General features: G+C 39.6%; 3 protein-coding genes and 1 long non-coding RNA gene across 5 annotated transcripts; 3 read left to right on the forward strand and 1 right to left on the reverse strand.

Annotated features, from left to right (window-relative positions):
- The first annotated feature begins 1186 nt into the window (after positions 1-1186).
- On the forward strand, positions 1187-2837 carry LOC121680417 (lysozyme C-like). The gene is made up of 4 exons (XM_042059786.1): positions 1187-1657; positions 1892-2050; positions 2205-2283; positions 2654-2837. The coding sequence occupies exons 1-4, from the start codon at positions 1531-1533 to the stop codon at positions 2718-2720; spliced, it is 432 nt and encodes a 143-aa protein (XP_041915720.1). The 5' UTR covers positions 1187-1530; the 3' UTR covers positions 2721-2837.
- Positions 2838-5789: 2952 nt separating this feature from the next.
- On the forward strand, positions 5790-7425 carry LOC121680336 (lysozyme C II-like). Its single transcript, XM_042059667.1, has 4 exons — positions 5790-5957; positions 6203-6364; positions 6778-6856; positions 7234-7425. Exons 1-4 carry the CDS (start codon positions 5831-5833, stop codon positions 7298-7300), a joined length of 435 nt encoding a protein of 144 aa, XP_041915601.1. The 5' UTR covers positions 5790-5830; the 3' UTR covers positions 7301-7425.
- Positions 7426-7639: 214 nt separating this feature from the next.
- LOC121680337 lies at positions 7640-9639 on the reverse strand. The gene is made up of 3 exons (XR_006021661.1): positions 9537-9639; positions 8891-8974; positions 7640-8075 (listed from the first exon to the last, which is right to left on the reverse strand). It is a non-coding gene; the product is annotated as an uncharacterized LOC121680337 (long non-coding RNA).
- Positions 9640-12251: 2612 nt separating this feature from the next.
- LOC121680334 (lysozyme C II-like) lies at positions 12252-15441 on the forward strand. 2 transcript variants are annotated; one of them, XM_042059665.1, is made up of 5 exons: positions 12252-12279; positions 13538-13687; positions 14015-14179; positions 14360-14435; positions 14889-15441. In XM_042059665.1, exons 1-5 carry the CDS (start codon positions 12267-12269, stop codon positions 14950-14952), a joined length of 468 nt encoding a protein of 155 aa, XP_041915599.1. In that variant the 5' UTR covers positions 12252-12266; the 3' UTR covers positions 14953-15441. The 2 variants fall into 2 exon arrangements, with proteins under 2 accessions (XP_041915599.1, XP_041915600.1); XM_042059666.1 differs by lacking the exon at positions 12252-12279 and adding an exon at positions 13115-13228.
- Positions 15442-16977: the final 1536 nt, after the last annotated feature.

A 16977-nucleotide genomic window follows, 5' to 3' on the forward strand; every position in this document is an offset into this window, starting at 1 on the left:
GCTACAGGTTTTTTACAGGAATAGCATGCTTGAACGGGCACTGCACTAGTGTGTAAAATGGCAAGGTATAGCAATAGTGTCTGACCCATCCGACTATGATCATCTCTGGACCTCTAAGTCCTTCACTGCCTTTTTTGCCATCTAGTGGGCACATGTGGAAGAGGACCTTGTTGCATCTGCCCTTATGTTTGGGTAACATTACATTATACTACCACAGCAGGGCGCTAAGGTAACATTTGTAATTAATACCCTACCACAAAGCCCTATGCATGTCATACAGTTTGTACACTAGGGCCCTGTCCTACCTGCCATAATTTTACCTTTTTGTCCAAAGGAAAATGTATCTATTTGATCAGTAGATAGCTTGATCGACTTTTGGGGAAGAGGCTTTGCACTTTTTCCCAAAGAAATAAATGATCGGCACTAATTAATGATTGTAGCAACACCATATCTGGCTAATTCCACAGGAATTTTTCATTGCATGTTTAGCTGACTAGGCTTTATTATTGCATTATAGTATATTTAAGTCATTTACTTTTTACATTTATATATTTTTTGTTTCAAATGCTTTGATACATTTAAGCAAAATGGTGTACTGTAAGGTCAAGTGGCAGAGGATTGCATATCAAAACCTAGTTTTGTGCAGACAGACGGACCTATCCAACTACCTCTTTTGAGTTTCAGTTCCTTGTCAGACTTTCCCTGATTACAGTAACGTACACAAACACTGTCTTCAAAACAGTGTTGTCAACAAAGAGCACTTTCATCACATCAGTTATGAAAGAGTATTACTTCTGTAGTGTAGAGATGCTTCTGCTATGATCAGGTGTTGTTTTGACTTTGTTTCATTAGAGTTGATAACTTTCAAACTGGTGTTGCAGTTAGCCACATTTGTTTTGTGTGGGGAATGGGGATAGGTTATTAGGTTTTTGTTTGAAGGTTTGACGTAATTTATAATTCACATCAGCATTTTACAATTTATTATCATTAACCCTTATCGGTTAGTTGTGATCAGAAGTCTAGGATAATTTATCACCAGAAACAGTTTTGTACATTGGATTGGGCAAGACCTTGGACTTGCCCTTGGACTGTAAACATACATCCCTCTCAATCTCCTGTTTACAGAGCATGAAGCTCTTGAAGGACTCGGTAATACTTGGCAACAACTGGCTAGATTGTTGAAGTCAACAATGGCCACAGGAGATTGTTAAGTGACCAAGTTGTTCTCCTTCCTGCTTTTTTAAGTGTGGCATGGGCATGCTCTCTCCCCTCAACTCCAGTAAATGCTCCCTTATCAAAATATTCCAGAGCTAGCACAAAAAACGCTGAGTATCTCTAAATATAAACTTATCATGTTGACTCTGATTGTGTTCAACAGAAGTATAAGCCTGACTGGACTAACTTCTTATCGAAAGATCTAAAGACACACATACAACATTCAGTCAGTATTATACTGACATATATAAAAGGGGTAGCCTACCTCAGATCACGGTCAAGTGTTTCTTCTTCAAAAAAGACACCCAGAGCATCATGCGAGCTGTTGTGCTTCTCCTCTTGGTGGCCTCGGCCTGCGCTGAGGTGTATGACCGTTGTGAGCTGGCCAGGATACTCAAGGCTAATGGAATGGATGGCTACTGGGGAATTAGTCTTGCCAACTGTAAATAGTTGTTTTTGGACACTGGGATACTGGTGTTGTTCTGAAAACGTGCTTTCCATTCTTGCTCAAGTGACCTTAAATCTCAATATGATGTAAATGTTTAACCCTTGATCGTCAAGCTTTCATTCATCTTATAGATTGTTCAGAAGATTGTTCTTTTTAGCTCTATTCAATGCAGAAAGCTGCATTTTGGTGTAAGATATCTGCAGTTTAAGTGTCAAGAGGTTTTCCCAGGGATGTGCCTTGCCGAATGGGAGTCTCACTACAATACTGATGCCATTCACCATGACTCGGACGGATCAACTGACTACGGAATCTTCCAGATCAACAGCCGCTGGTGGTGCAACGATGGTCACTCAGTAACCTCAAATGCCTGTGGAATCAGCTGCTCAGGTTAGTGAGGACTCAAAGAGAGATTATGATAACATATTGTGGAACTGATGTTTGCATTCTTTCTGCTCAGATTAATGCTCAGGGTTAAAATAATTTTCTTTCATTGATAATTAATAAATATGTTGTTCATTCAGTCATTTGTTTATTTGTACAGAGCTGCTGAGCCCCAATCTGAGTGTGGCCATTGAGTGTGCCAAGCGTGTCGTGAGAGACCCCAATGGCATCAGTGCTTGGTAAGAGCCAAACCGGGGGGGGGGGGGGGGGGGGGGGGGCACTCATACTGTAATCCTACAAGGGCCTCAACTGATTCGACAACCTACAATTTATGAATCGAGGGATTAACAAGCATTTGCTGCTTGATCCAATGGCTTTTAATTCCTAATGGATCATGTTAGTTTGTACTGTACGTGTATAGCCTAATTTCATCATATCATGGATAGTTTGAAATATTCTGAAAATTTGGTTTAAAAATATAGCAAAGCATATATAATTATATAATTATCATATTTCCCCATTTCCTAAAATCTGTCTACATTTTAATAATTAGTTTATTATAATTTGTGTGGAGTTTATTTTGATGTGTTGTTTTCCCTTCTCTTGCAGGGTGGCCTGGCGTACTCACTGTCAGGGGCAGGACTTGAGCTCCTATGTTGCTGGCTGTGGGGTCTGATCAGCACCTTGTTATTGGAAAATGTTCCCATGTTCATTAGAGCCAATAAAAGATTCTGTGTGTGAACCACACTGCATTGTTGTACTCTGTAATGCTACACTTTGGTGAAAGAGGAACTGACATTGAAGCAACACTATCCAAAGTCCTATTCTTAAAGGTTCTGCATTGTCACATCCCATAATTAAGCCACATGATCATCATTGCTTTTGGCCAGAATTTCCCATCTTCGCCATAGCATACAAGTGACAGTGTCCCTTTTCTGAGTTTGACATAAAGTTCATGCATATGAAAACTAATCCTGTTGTCATGCGACTAGATGTTGGCAGTAGTGAGATGGAAACTGTGAGTGAAATGAATAAAGTTTACAAGAGCTTTTCATTCACTGTTACCAGTGTTCTAAGAACAAAAGCCCAGATGTGAACACTCTTCACAGATTCTTCCCCCCCAAAAAACTATAAAACAATTGTTTAGAATATTTTCGACTTTCATATTAAGTGCCCTGACCTGATGCTAAAGTGCTAAAGTCAAAAGGATTCATATTAATGGTTTAAGAGATTGCCAAAATAGTTCTAGAGTGTTATGAACAGTCCTTTAAGTCTTTCATTGTAGTTTAAGATGCAGATATTTTCTTCTAATATAGGAGGTTCATTTCTGTTTTTTAGACAAACTCATGTTGAGTTTTTAGTTACATTCACAACACATGCTTCTCTGCTTCTCACTCTTTGTATCTCTCTCTCTCTCATTATAGGGTGACTTGGTGTAACCGCTGCAACCCAGCCGCACACGACCGACCTTCAATGTTGAAATATAGGGGAAATAACGTCAGTTGTTGCGTCAATGTTGAAACAATGTTTAATGCTAAATGGTTGTAAAAGGGTATGTAGACAAACATTGAAACAACGTTGGTTGTAAAAAGGTCAAGAAAATCAATGTTGAATTATAGGTGAAATAATGTCAGTTGTTGCGTCAATGTTGAAACAATGTTTAATGCTAAATGGTTGTAAAAGGGTATGTAGACAAACATTGAAACAACGTTGGTTGTAAAAAGGTCAAGAAAATCAATGTTGAATTATAGGTGAAATAATGTCAGTTGTTGTGTCAATGTTGAAACACTGTTTTAATGCTAATTGTAAAATGTTGACAAATGGTTGTAAAATAAGAAATCAAGGAAATCAGCACCAATGTTGACATGGCGGATGTTGAAATAATGTTGCGATATCAACGTTGATTCAATTTGCAAATCCAACACATAATTCAACGTTGATTCACCCGTTATAACTTTTTTTTAAAAAAAACGTTTATAACGTTTATTTACCGTTGAATCAATGTTGAAATGCCAGCAGGGAAGGATAAAAATCTCAGATCTTACCTCAAAGACTGTTAAATGTACAAAGTTCACATCATAACCCATGCAAAACTCCATGCAAAACATGTTTGTCTATTGCTTTATATACTCACTAGATTTCTTCTTTCTAGAGGTAATTAAAGGTCTTTTGAGGTCTTGTTATCCTGATGTTTACTATACAAGGATGATACTTGTGATGTCTGTGTGATGAGTAGGCTACTTCACAAGTAGTTCAACTGAGAAGAATGGGTGAATTTGGATGCACTTTCTTTCTTGCCGTGCGCTGTCACTTTCTCCACTGCGTGGATGAAGACTAAATTAATTTGCGCTGTGAATACTAAGCTTATTTTGACAGGCCATAGACTAAATACAAATCACTATTAGTCAGACGCAAAGCAGAATATTGAAAGAAGGGGGCACCAACGCCACCGTGGCCTGTAAACCTCTGATTTTCAAAGGGGCATCACAGCCAACGCAAGGGGCAATGACGGCCATGGCCGTGAAATTATACCCTGTTCACACATAAATTCTGTCTCTTCTCCATCCTTGATGTTCCACATATTCTGACACAAGCATACATATGATATGAAGCGGAAATATAGATTATTCATACAAATTACATTGTTTATCAAACTGTTTGATCACATGTCTTCAAAAAACTCTTGAAGACACTACTCTTCCAAGAATACCTCTTCTTCTTGCACTTATAAGTATAAGTATAAGTATATATACTGTAAGTATAAGTATATATACTCTTTTGATCCCATGAGGGAAATTTTGTCTCTGCATTTATCCTAATCCGTGAATTACTGAAACACTCTCAGCACACAGTGAACACACAGTGAGGTGAAGCACTAATCCCGGCGCAGTGAGCTGCCTGCAACAACAGCGATGCTCAGGGAGCAGTGAGGGGTTAGGTGCCTTGCTCAAGGGCACTTCAGCCGTGCCTACTGGTTGGGGTTTGATCCGGCAACCCTTAAAACCAGTTTCAAGTACGAAGTGTTAACCAGTAGGCCACGGCTGCCCAATCTCACACTCCTGATGTGCACTTGATATCCACTTTACTCCTGAAACCTACTTCTGTTCCAGTTTTCATCTTCCATTCATTCTGTTTATAACTTAATGCAGTCTCAATAGGCCAACTTGACTAGTCTTCAACTTATACTGTATTACTTTCAAAATGTTGACAATTCTTCACTCATACTGTAGGAATGGGTTTACTTTTTCATGGATTATGATGCACCATGCACTGTCTGTTCATCAGACTACCACATGAAACCATTTAAAATCAATATACCCCAGCTTCGGCCGGAAATGGAAAACCAGATTTTGGAACACTGAAGTGTTCTGCCAACGTCCACCGCCGACGTTCTGCCACTGATTCTGGAATCTAGTCCAGAATTTCCCAACTTCACAATTTTTTCAAGTTTGACGTGAAGTTCATGTACAGGAAGACTACTCATGTTGTCATGTGAGTAAAAGTTGGCAGAGTGGTAGTGAAATGCAAACTGTGTATGAAATGAATAAAGTTTACAAGAGCTTTTCATTTACTGTTATCAGTGCTCTATTCTGTCATTTTCACAAGTATTTGAATATGTATGTATGTTTATTTGCACACAGTTAAATTGGTGGAGGAGCATTGCATAACATCAAAAGAGGAAATGAAAATCACATTGCTTTACCCAAGTCCAATATCCTCTTTTTGCTGTACAAATAGCAGCCTCAGTTTGCCACTCCAGCACAGACCGACCCCTCTGACTGCAACATGCGAGCTGTTGTGCTTCTCCTGCTGGTGGCTGTAGCCAGCGCCAAAGTGTATGACCACTGTGAGCTGGCCAGGACTCTTAAGGCTGCTGGAATGGATGGCTACCGTGGAGTTAGCTTAGCTGACTGTGAGTAGTTGTTCCTGAGTCATCTGTATTGGGTTGCTAAGATTAGTATTGACATAAATGGATGAATTACTTTAAATGTTACATACACTGTATATTAAATGTTGTCATGGAAAATAAGTTTAGACATTTTTGTAAAAATGTTTTGTAAAATTAGAAAGTCACAAACAGGAGCATTTTTGCCTTACAAATTTCTAATGCATCACATTGAACTTCTGGAACATTCTAAAATCTCCATCTGCACCCAGGGGTCTGTCTGTCCAAATGGGAATCAAGCTACAACACCCAGGCAACCAACCAAAACACAGACGGCTCCACCGACTATGGCATCTTTCAGATCAACAGCAAGTGGTGGTGCAATGACGGGAAAACCCCCAGGGCAAAGAATGCTTGCAACATCAACTGTGATGGTCAGCTACTCTTGAATAATAGACATCACCTCAAACCAGTTTCTCAGTAGATTGTGTGATTTACAATCAGTAAAAACACGCACGGAATATCCGCACACTAGCTCCCCCTTTTTCTTGTTTGTTAGAATTAAATCAGTTCATCAAAGTAGCATACTGTGCATCATGTGTACTGCTGTCCATGCGAGGAGCTCTGCCTGTGAAAATGTTTGAGGGGAGAACCCTTGGTGTGGGGTTCTGCAGTGGCTGTGCAGAAAACGGAGAGATTCTTCTACACCCTTTTATTAAAAAGTCAATATTTCATAATATTTATACTTTTGTGGAGTAAGAGAGTTTACTGTGTTGTATCTATTTTATTACTCTATATTAGCCTATGCTTTGTGATCGCTTCCTGAAGTTCCTGATCTTGTTTCCAGCTCTGCTGACTGATAACATCCAGACAGCCATCACATGTGCCAAGCGTGTGGTCAGAGACCCTAATGGAATCCGTGCCTGGTAAGAACGAGTGCCCAGACAAGAACACTCTTTACAAGTTCTTCTCACTATGACTATAACTGCATAGAACCCTTTCGATTTTTATTTTTTATCTTTAGCATCAGGTCACCTAACACTAACCCTAACCTGAGGTTTTATAACAGTTAATATAAAAAAATAGTTCCAGAGTGTGATGAAGAGTCCTCTAAGTCCTTCGTTGTGGTTTAAAGCTTTGTGGATAAGTTATAACATTTGTTTTCATAGGAGACTTTGAATGGCTCATCATCATCTATTAGGAATTATTGGGGTTTTTTAGACAAAGGGGACTGTGTCATGTTGAGTTTTTGGTTACATTCACAACACACACTTCTTGTTTTTGTCTCTCTTTCTCTTTACAGGGTGGCTTGGCGAAATCACTGCCAGGGTCAAGATCTCACCCCCTACCTTGCAGGCTGTAAATTATAGTGCAAAGTTCACATCACATTACATCACATTACAGTATGTTTGGTCTCAGATGAAATGAAATGAAAATGAAATGATGTTTGCCTATTGCTTTATATACTGAAAGAAATTAAAGGTTTTGAATTCTCCTTGCTGTCCTGATGTTTATATGAAAAGATCCCTCTTCAGTAACCATGGGATGTTTCCATGATCTAAGTTCATCTTGCTGCTGGTATAGTTGCTGTAAAGTTAGCCTGGCTGATTGAAAGTAGTTAGGCTACTACTAGCTAGGCCAAATTACACAACAATATGCTCTACACAGAAATGGAGAGTAGAAATATTTACAAATGTTTGTGGTAAATATGGTCAAATAGATTTAATGAATCTGCTGTGGTCATGATTGCTCATTAAACCCAGTAAAAGATGCATTGTACTGTTGCACATTTATTTATCTAATAGAGTTAATCTATCTAGCTCACTATCTTAAAAAAACAATTTCAATTTCAAGATCATCCCCACATCATAGGCCTATGATATTAGGCAATGTATCTCTTCTCCATGCTTGATGTTCTACATATTCTGACACAAGCAAAAAAATAAAGTGGAAATATAATGATTATTCACATTACATTGTTTATCAAAGTATTTGCTCAGTTTTAGCACTTTGCTCCATTTTATGACTAAGAAGTCGGATGATCTATTAGTGATTACATAACATATATTGACAACTGATTCACTGAGTCAAACCAGTAATCTGACTTTTCAGTTTCCAAATGTCTTTCGAGTTCCTTCCAGAACACTGAAAATGAAACAGAAAATTATATTGAGCTTATGTAGGCCTATGGAATGTATACATGCATGAGTTGAAAACACCTACTGCAGGCTATAGCCTTTATAATAATGAGTACAAATGTGAGACAGAAATAATGTCCATATCATTCATTTGCTGACAGCTCAAGGATGCAGTCATGTGAATTTAGAGAACAACTAGAACATTCTGAATCCTTTTTGCTTTCAGTAGGTTAAAAGAAAACACAGATGAAACATATTGAGTGATTCTCAGATGAAAAGTTCAGATCAGAGTCAGGTTTCAGGAAAACAGCTATTTCTGTTAACTGGTACAACAAGCAAATGCATTTGTTATATATAGTAGGCTGAAATAGTTGTTTTCTGAAAGCTAGTTCTAGTGAAAGCTATAGGACAACACGTGGGTTTATTTTAGCCTAGACGAGTGAACTAGCTTTCAGCAACTATTTCGTAGCCTATTATATCACAAATACGTTTGCTTGTTGTACCAGTTAACAGAAATAGCTGTTTTCCTGAAACCTGACTTTGATAACTTTTTATCTGAGACCTTTTAGTCTGACTCGGCTTGTCCTAAGACCTGACTCCTTTTCATCTGACAACTTTTCATCTGAGACCTTTTCGTCTGACTCCGCTTTTCCTGAGACCTGACTCCTTTTCATCTGATGTCTGAGACATGACTGTGTAATTCTGTAAACTTGACAGCGGTTTTCCTGAGACCTGATGCCTTTTCACCTGATGTCTGACAGCTGAGGATGTCCTAATATGTACACCGTTAGACAGAGTTCTCTTGAGACTGTTGATCCTCACCTGGTGGCCAGAACGAGGCTAGAGGGTACATTTGCCATCACACCTCCAGTCTAGCAGATGGTGGTAATGCACTCTGTATGCAAACTGGCAAAAAAATCACAGAAGAAGAAGGTTACTTCACTCTGGCAGGCCAGTGAACCCATAGATATTAGAAAGCTAGATACCGCATTGACTGTCGAGTTCTATTAGGTGGCATCGTAAACGCGGCCGCCATATTGGTGGGGGCAACACCTTTATTGTCTATGGGCAACATTTGCAGCCAATCACAGATGTCTGATTTCCAGTCAGAGTCACATGCTCCTCCATTGGCCTCCAGTAATTGCTGCCCCCACAAAGATGGTGTCACTATTTACATACGTTCTGGAGCCCAATGCTTTCTAATATCTATGAGTGAACCCATCTGTCAGCTTTTTTTCGGCAGTTTGCAAACGAGTGCATTACCACCATCTGCTGGATTGAGGTGTGGTGGCAAGTGTAGGCTACCCTGTAGCCTCGTTCTGGCTACAATGGCCGCCGGGTGAATAAGGCGAATTCACCTATTGCAATGAAAACACTATCCAAACAATGTCTGAACTGAGCTGTCAAGCAATGGGGTGAAGGCAATATTACCAGCTGGTATACCCTTGCTGAGATCGATCTGACTCACTGCTGGCTGTGCTCTGCCTTAGGCCTATGCTTTTGGTGCATTCAGAGCACCTCGGAATGACAAGGACCGCCCCCATGGCTACTTTGTTTTTCCGACAGCAAGTGTTCATGTGCTTTGCCATCTGAATGTGTGACAAACACGGATGCCACAACAAAGGTTAAAACATACACTCACTAATCCTAAACAAACAACTGTATTTGCTTAAAATATAGTATAAGACGCTCGTGAAAGAAAGATATGCAGCTTTCAAGTGATAAAAGGGCAAATTCCCAAGTTCACATTAAAACTGTTGGACATGAAAGGCCACATGGACTACAATCAAACTACAACGTGACGACAAAAGTGATGACGAGCCCCTAACTGGGCAACTCTGTTAGCAAAATCTAGCCCCAGTTTCCTACCTCTGATCAGACCTCTGAGTCGACTCACACATTAAGTGACGTGAATGACGCGGAATGATGATGTTTTCACTCAGAGAAAGGTTTTTCCGAAGCCCATGAACGCTAGGTTTGGCTATCACAGAGCGCCTCCCACTTGGGACATTACCTAAATGCTGCTCAGCCAATCAGCACTAAGGGGGCGTTTTACAACGGTGGAAACCAGGAGGGCGCCCTAACCAGGGTTGCCAGATTGGGCGGTTTCCCGCCCAATTGGGCGGTTTTGCAATCTATTTTGCGGGTAAAAATGGGTTTGGGCGGGTGTATAAAAATTGGGCTGGTTTCGGATAAGTTCGGCGGGTTTTTGTAGCCGAAACAAAGGCACTTCAGACCCTTCTTCCAGCGACCGTCTCTGGTCAGCAGGCAGCAGTCTCTCACTCACTCACTCACACACCCTCTGGCTGACGTGCCCCCCTAAACTCACAACAGACACTCTCAGCTCACGTCACCTTATGTATCGAAACATGCATTCTAGCCATATAAATGGCATAGTGCATGGTATTTCCATAACCGCGAGATATGCGCTTCACAATGACCGCAATTAGTTGTTAGATATTCACAGCAGACAGTAAAGCCCAGCAGTAATTTATCCAAATTAACACATATTTCAAGTACCATTCATGATGTTGTCAAATATTGAAGTTGTGGGAAGTTTAAGCTGTATGTTTCTTTCGTCCCCCATGTCGTTTCATTTATCCCGGTCGAGGGACGAATGAAACAAAACGCATGTTCGATTTCTCCTTAAATAAATCCTGAATGGTTTTGTTCAGAGCTGAAAATGCAACTGTATTTGACAGAGGACCGATGTAGTTTGCTTGTGACAAAATATTAGCTTTCAGTGTTTTACGATGTCTTTGTAAATTACGTTTAATTAAAAAGTGTTTCAGTCCGGTTCTCCCCTACTCTGGCGCAGACCGCCATTCAAACACACAGCTCGCGGGGTTTTCAAACTTAGCTAGCTGACTGACAATGTCACTATGCCAAAGTGGGCAAAGAGCATTTTGTCATTACAGTCAATCTCTTCATGAATGTGCACACTGCTGAAAGATTACCTACGAGACAGGACTTACCCCTTCTTTCAGGGTTGATGGATGTGCGCAGGTCTTGCGCGAATGGCTTGACTAGGACTACGGCCCACGTTCCGTCCAGCCCGACAGTTGTTGAGGAAGTTTGACAAAGCCTAGGCCTACTAGAACTTTTTAATTATTTTTAGGCCTAATAACAATTGCTCAAAGCGATTTTCACGAAGGGCCTAGGGCCATAGGCCTATGTTTTTTGTGTAGAGATGGCCCATGCATGAACGTTCTGCTTCTGCAAAGAGCGCACTGACACCCCTGTTCGTTCAACGCGACTTTCATGAAAACTAGGATTAACTGCCTGTCAGGTAGGCCTACTAATTGTTCTAAATTACAGGTGTCAAACTCAAGTTTGCCTTTAGCCTATATCTGGCGTATGAAAATATTTTTTGCGTGTAGTTGCCATGCATGGACGCACTGCTTCTGCAAAGAGCGCACTGACACTGTCCTAAATAGCCTATTCAGCGCGATTTTCATGAAAACTCTAGGCCTAACTGCCTGTCTCAGGGAATATATAGCGCCTAGGTAGGCTATTAATTAATTGTTCTAAATCACAGGTGTCAGACTCAAGCCTTTAGCCTACATTTGGGGTAGGCCTATGAAAATATTTTTTGTGTAGCCTACAGTTGGCCCACCAGTTATGAACGCACTGCATCTGCAAAGAGTCGACACTCTTCATATATCCACTCAATGTTTTTATGTTAGGCTAGCCTACTGAATGCTTTTGTTCCAAGCGTCTATTGACACTAAACAGACAGATTAATAGTCTATGTTTAGCCTATTGCATTATTTTCCGTAACATAAGCTTATAGAATAATAGTCTGACGTCCGTGTAGCCTACTTTTGCGTTCATTTGATTGAATATTGTTTCTGAAATTGGATAGGCTAAGTCGAAAAATGGGTCATTTTAAAGCTTGTTAATGATTTTAATGTGTTTAAATGAGAAACAAGCAAAAGCAAATTTGGGCGGTTTTTTGTGCATTCTCGCGGTTTTTGACGAGGTTTTGGGCTGGAAAACCTTGCTGGCATCTGGCAACAATGGCCCTAACTGCTTCTTGTTATCGGCTTTCACCAGCTGGTACTCCACCCTCACCCTGTGTTGACAGTTAGGGCCCTATCATGACATTCTAAAGTGCATCGTCACTCATTAAAAGTCTATTCAAATTTAGTAGGTCCAGTTCACATTGGGAGGGGTTTCGTTATCAAACGTGGAGCGCATGGCGCAACAAGGTGTTTTTTAATCAGTCATACGGGTGTGTTTGGGGCGTAACATCATTTAAACCAATGAGAATGACATCTGTCATTCCCTTTAACGCGCAAAGCGCGATATGTCAAATAAATGCATCGGTATTTTGCCATTCAACGGCGCATTTGAAGGAGGCTGCTTGCGAGATTGCTTGCATGGTTTAAGAATGACTGCTTGGAATAGTCATTCTTAAACCATGCTTCACTAAAACCTAGCATAGCCTTCACGCATTTGCACTCGTCTATTATTTGAACTCATTGGCAAAGTGAAACTAACTTCACCAAGGTCTTGGACACCTTCACCAAGGTGTCAGTCAACGAAGACAGTTATATGCAGTTACTTTCACTATTGACTGAGAATGGGTTACCATCGAAAACATAGGCTGGAAAAAGAAACACTTACCCTAATATTGCTCAAATGACTGAATAAAACAACATTTATCCTGCAGAGGAGTTGCTTATATCTCGTGACAGTGTGTCTTCAGCTGTGCTCCATACGTGTCTCTCGCCTCTCCCCTAATCACTTTTAATTACTCATCATGAGATGTACAGTATTTCGTAATATATTTATTCTAATTATGTTTCCCATTGTAATCGTGCAATTTGTAATGCTTTAAATGGATGAATAACGAACTTTACGCCATGCGCTGGTACCCAAAATACAGCCCCTGGTCTCTCAATCCACAGCATGTGCATTTTGCCATGTCAGGTTATTGTCAAAACTCATACAACAGATGTTCCACTAACATGTTTCTATCAACTATTACAAGAGGAGGGAGTGAAAGTACCTAGCCTAATATACGTTTACTTTTACAGGCCGGATGCTAGGCACTGTCTGTTCGTCAGACTACCATGATATGAAACCACTTAAAATCAGTACAACCCCAGCTTCAGCAGAAAACCAGATTTTGTCCGACGTGGCTCACAAAATAAGGTGGATATACTGTGTAAAGGCATAACAAGGGCGCAGATAATTTGACAGACAATAATCCGGGGGATCTTTCTGAGAGGGCCCCCTGTCAGTGCTGGGCCCTTAGAATCGTCCTAACCCCCCCCACAACTCATTATCATTGGTGTGCAACATCATCAACTAACAACTATCTTTCAGTTTCAAAATGAAACTGGATCATTTGACAGAAACAAAATACTGTATGACACACCAGGTCAACTAAAAGTTCAGCCATGAAGAACTCAAAATGAAAGTTACCCTTGAGTATAAATATCCTCTTCTGCTCTCTCTCAGATATAGACCAAACCAACTCCTCCTCTGACATCAACATGCGAGCTGTTGTGCTTCTCCTGCTGGTGACTGTTGCCAGCGCCAAGGTGTTTGAAAGATGTGAGCTGGCTAGGAAACTGAAGTCTGCCGGAATGGGTGGCAGCCTCTCTGACTGTGAGTAGCTATAATTTAATTATGGGGCTTATCGATTTGGGGGTTATGTAAACATGCTACTTTTTTCAGCTTACATCCCTGCTAGTCCAGTCTGTGTTTTTGTAGATATGTTTTTATAGACTGATCAAAGAGGAGCTTTTGCATTTGCTTTCCCATAGCATTTGTGTGTGTGCCCTGACACCTCATGTACAGTATGTCAGCATCTTGTTGACTAGCAGGAAATGAGAGAAACGAAACCTGTGTATGTGGCTTGCCCATGCCCCTGTCTCAGGACAAATCCCATGTTCTGAGCTACTACAACATGTTCCAATCTTATGTTGTATCCAGGGGTCTGCTTAGCCAAATGGGAGTCTGACTACAACACGCAGGCAATCAACCGTCACAATACAGACGGCTCCACTGACTATGGCATCTTCCAGATTAACAACAACTATTGGTGCAAAGACCCCAACTTTAAATCAAAGGCAAATGGCTGTGGAATCTCCTGCTCAGGTAAGTTGCACTACTGAATATTAAGCATTACATACAACTTTAAACACAAACTAATACCTTACAGAATGAAATATTATTATTGTCATATTTTTTGTTTCTATATTTCGTTTTTTCAGTAAGTTACTGTATGTTGTATGTAATGGTGCTCTATGATTTAAATTTTGTCTTCTTCTTGTTTAGCCCTACTGTCTGATAATATCCAGCCATCTATCAGTTGTGCCAAGCGCATTGCTAGCGAGCAAGGAATGTCGGCCTGGTAAGAATGAATTAAAGCACTCTTTATATGCAGTTAAAAACTAAGTACAGTATAAAAACTGTTAATAGACAGACTGAGCACTGGATAAATAAACAAACATGCCCTGTGTGTGCATTTTAGCAATAGGATGTGTACAAACAATGTACGTTTTTCCACAAACAATATTGGTTTAGAAAAGTATGCACTAGCCTATAATAAATGGGTAAGTTAATGAGTTGATAATATAGATGGCTTCATTTCTGTTCTGTGGCAAATATTTTTACATCTTAATTGGGGCAAATTGTTCTAACAATACATACAAATAAATATGTGTTCAAATATGTAAAACTGTGTAGCGGGGAATCCCTGTTCACAATTTATTGTGTAAACTTAGATGAACAGACACTCTGCAGAAAAGTCGCTTAAAGTCCCCTCATTACTTTTTTCTGTTTATTTGTATTTTCTCTCTTTCAGGGTGGCCTGGGTTAAACACTGCCAGGGAGACACACGCAGCTACATTGCTGGCTGTGGGGTTTAATGAGTGCCAGTTAGCATTACTTATATGAGCTCAGGTCCATTAAACTCAATAAAGTATACTATGTGGAATCACCTCACTTTTGCTTAGCACTGTTTTTTTCTGCTTATCTTTAAGAAAAATGTTTATACATCATTCCATTATAAGCATCATAGCTTCTTTAGGTGAAATTTTCCCTAAAATGGACAGGAAAGTTTGTATGTCTTGAGTGTTTTCGTAAGAGACATAACATAAGCAATCCGTACATGAAGATTTCCAAATGTCATAATGATTGATTGCTTGATTAATTGATGGACTAAATGACCAACAAACAACTAATTGCAGTATTTCAATCCAGTCATACCTTCATATTTTCTATTTTTCTTTCTATCTCTATGCTGCTATATGCCTATGCCATTTATTCATTCTAACCAGGCATGCATTCCACTTTAAGCTGCAGTGTGGTGCTCTGTAACAATGTGTTTGTGTTATAAAAACGGCATCATTGAAGTATATTGTTGCATTGTCATTTTTTATTGGGGGTTCAAATCACAAATGAGTGGTTATGGGCTAGGTTGATGCGGGCCCTTAAGACCAACACAAAAATGATCATTATGGGTGCTATGTGGTCATAATAATAAGAACAAATAGATGTGAGACAGAAACAGAAATAATGTTCATCATTCATTTGCTGACAGCTCAAGGATGCAGTCATGTGAATTTAGAGAACAATTAGAACATTCTGAATCCTTTTTGGTCTTTTAGGTTAAAAGAAAACACAGATGAAACATACAACACTGAACGAAAGCTTTTCAGTTTAAATTTTCATCTTCCGTTCATTCTGTTTACAGTACATATAACTTAGTGCAGTCTCAATAGGCCAACTTGAATATTTTTCAACTGATGTGACTTTCAAAATGTTGACAATCCTTCACTCAATAGTAATATTTGATATATGTTTACTTTTACATGGCTAGGATGCATTAGGCATATGCAGATATAACCATTTAAAATCAATACAACCTAACTTCAGCCGGTAATAGAAAACAGATGCAAGTGTTGTGCTGTTGGCTCACGAATGAGGTGGATAGGCTATACTGCCATATACTATACTGCGTAAAGGCCATGACATACTTCATTGGTATTTTTATTTTCTCTCAGAGCTGTCTTGCAGCAGGTGGTGGGGTAATGATTCATCTACTGTATCTGATTTATTTTATTTTTGCAGACAATGGCCCTTGTAATATAATTGATATATCGCTTTGGATAAAATCATCTGCTAAGTGAATAAATGTCATGATCTTAAAAGATTTGCACTTTGTCCCCTTTTTAGGACTTGGAAAGTAAAACAAAGCTGATTGTTGATTAAACTGACAGCTGACTGTGGTGTACAATTTATGTAATTAATTACCTTATCTTTTAGTTTCAAAATGTCTATTGATGTATGGCACACTGCTTAGCAAGAAAGAAACTAACAAAGTACATAACAAGAGATAAAATAGATTGACCAAAGAAGTGACCATAAACAGTTCAAACCAAAAGTGTCATGTGTTTCCGTTATAGCCAATAAAGCAACAGGCATACATGTTTGCTGTGTTGAAATTGACACAAAATGTATTGTCCCTGAGCACACTCAGTAGATGTGTCATTTTTAACACACCACTTTTACCCTTCTACATAATACCACATACTGTATTTGCAACTCTCTGTCAAATTTTGTTAATTTCTGTTTTATTTTCTTCTGAGGGAACACGGTGAGTGTTTTAAAGGAGAATAACAGTTTAGCTAACTTTACTGCAATTGCAAATCTTCACAATACTGTTTCATTCCCTAGCAATACTTTTTTTTGTGCCCTGGCAATACTTGTCTTTGCAAGGGAATGCAAAACCTTTGCCAGCAAGGGAACACAAGGGAACACAAAACAATGTCAAATAGGACACCATACACCATATACACCAACTGGCCTGTAGGTGGCCGGAGACAGTTTTCTGTGAATATCTTGAGAACCGTAGGGCCTAGGAGGTCCACCTTTTTTTTGTATGTTGGTCT

The sequence above is a fragment of the Alosa sapidissima genome, chromosome 13, assembly GCF_018492685.1.
Source record: "Alosa sapidissima isolate fAloSap1 chromosome 13, fAloSap1.pri, whole genome shotgun sequence".
In the NCBI taxonomy this organism is placed as follows: domain Eukaryota; kingdom Metazoa; phylum Chordata; class Actinopteri; order Clupeiformes; family Clupeidae; genus Alosa; species Alosa sapidissima.

What these genes read in the sequence shown, in the direction of transcription:
- LOC121680417 (XM_042059786.1), top strand. Translation starts at nt 1,531, where the DNA reads ATGCGAGCTGTTGTGCTTCTCCTCTTGGTGGCCTCGGCCTGCGCTGAG. An exon ending in GGGAATTAGTCTTGCCAACT is followed by an intron (nt 1,658 to 1,891) that starts GTAAATAGTTGT and finishes AGGTTTTCCCAG; the next exon opens with GGATGTGCCTTGCCGAATGG. An exon ending in CCCAATGGCATCAGTGCTTG is followed by an intron (nt 2,284 to 2,653) that starts GTAAGAGCCAAA and finishes CTTCTCTTGCAG; the next exon opens with GGTGGCCTGGCGTACTCACT.
- LOC121680334 (XM_042059665.1), top strand. An exon ending in GGGTGGCAGCCTCTCTGACT is followed by an intron (nt 13,688 to 14,014) that starts GTGAGTAGCTAT and finishes TGTTGTATCCAG; the next exon opens with GGGTCTGCTTAGCCAAATGG. An exon ending in CTGTGGAATCTCCTGCTCAG is followed by an intron (nt 14,180 to 14,359) that starts GTAAGTTGCACT and finishes CTTCTTGTTTAG; the next exon opens with CCCTACTGTCTGATAATATC.
- LOC121680336 (XM_042059667.1), top strand. Translation starts at nt 5,831, where the DNA reads ATGCGAGCTGTTGTGCTTCTCCTGCTGGTGGCTGTAGCCAGCGCCAAA. An exon ending in TGGAGTTAGCTTAGCTGACT is followed by an intron (nt 5,958 to 6,202) that starts GTGAGTAGTTGT and finishes ATCTGCACCCAG; the next exon opens with GGGTCTGTCTGTCCAAATGG. An exon ending in TTGCAACATCAACTGTGATG is followed by an intron (nt 6,365 to 6,777) that starts GTCAGCTACTCT and finishes TCTTGTTTCCAG; the next exon opens with CTCTGCTGACTGATAACATC.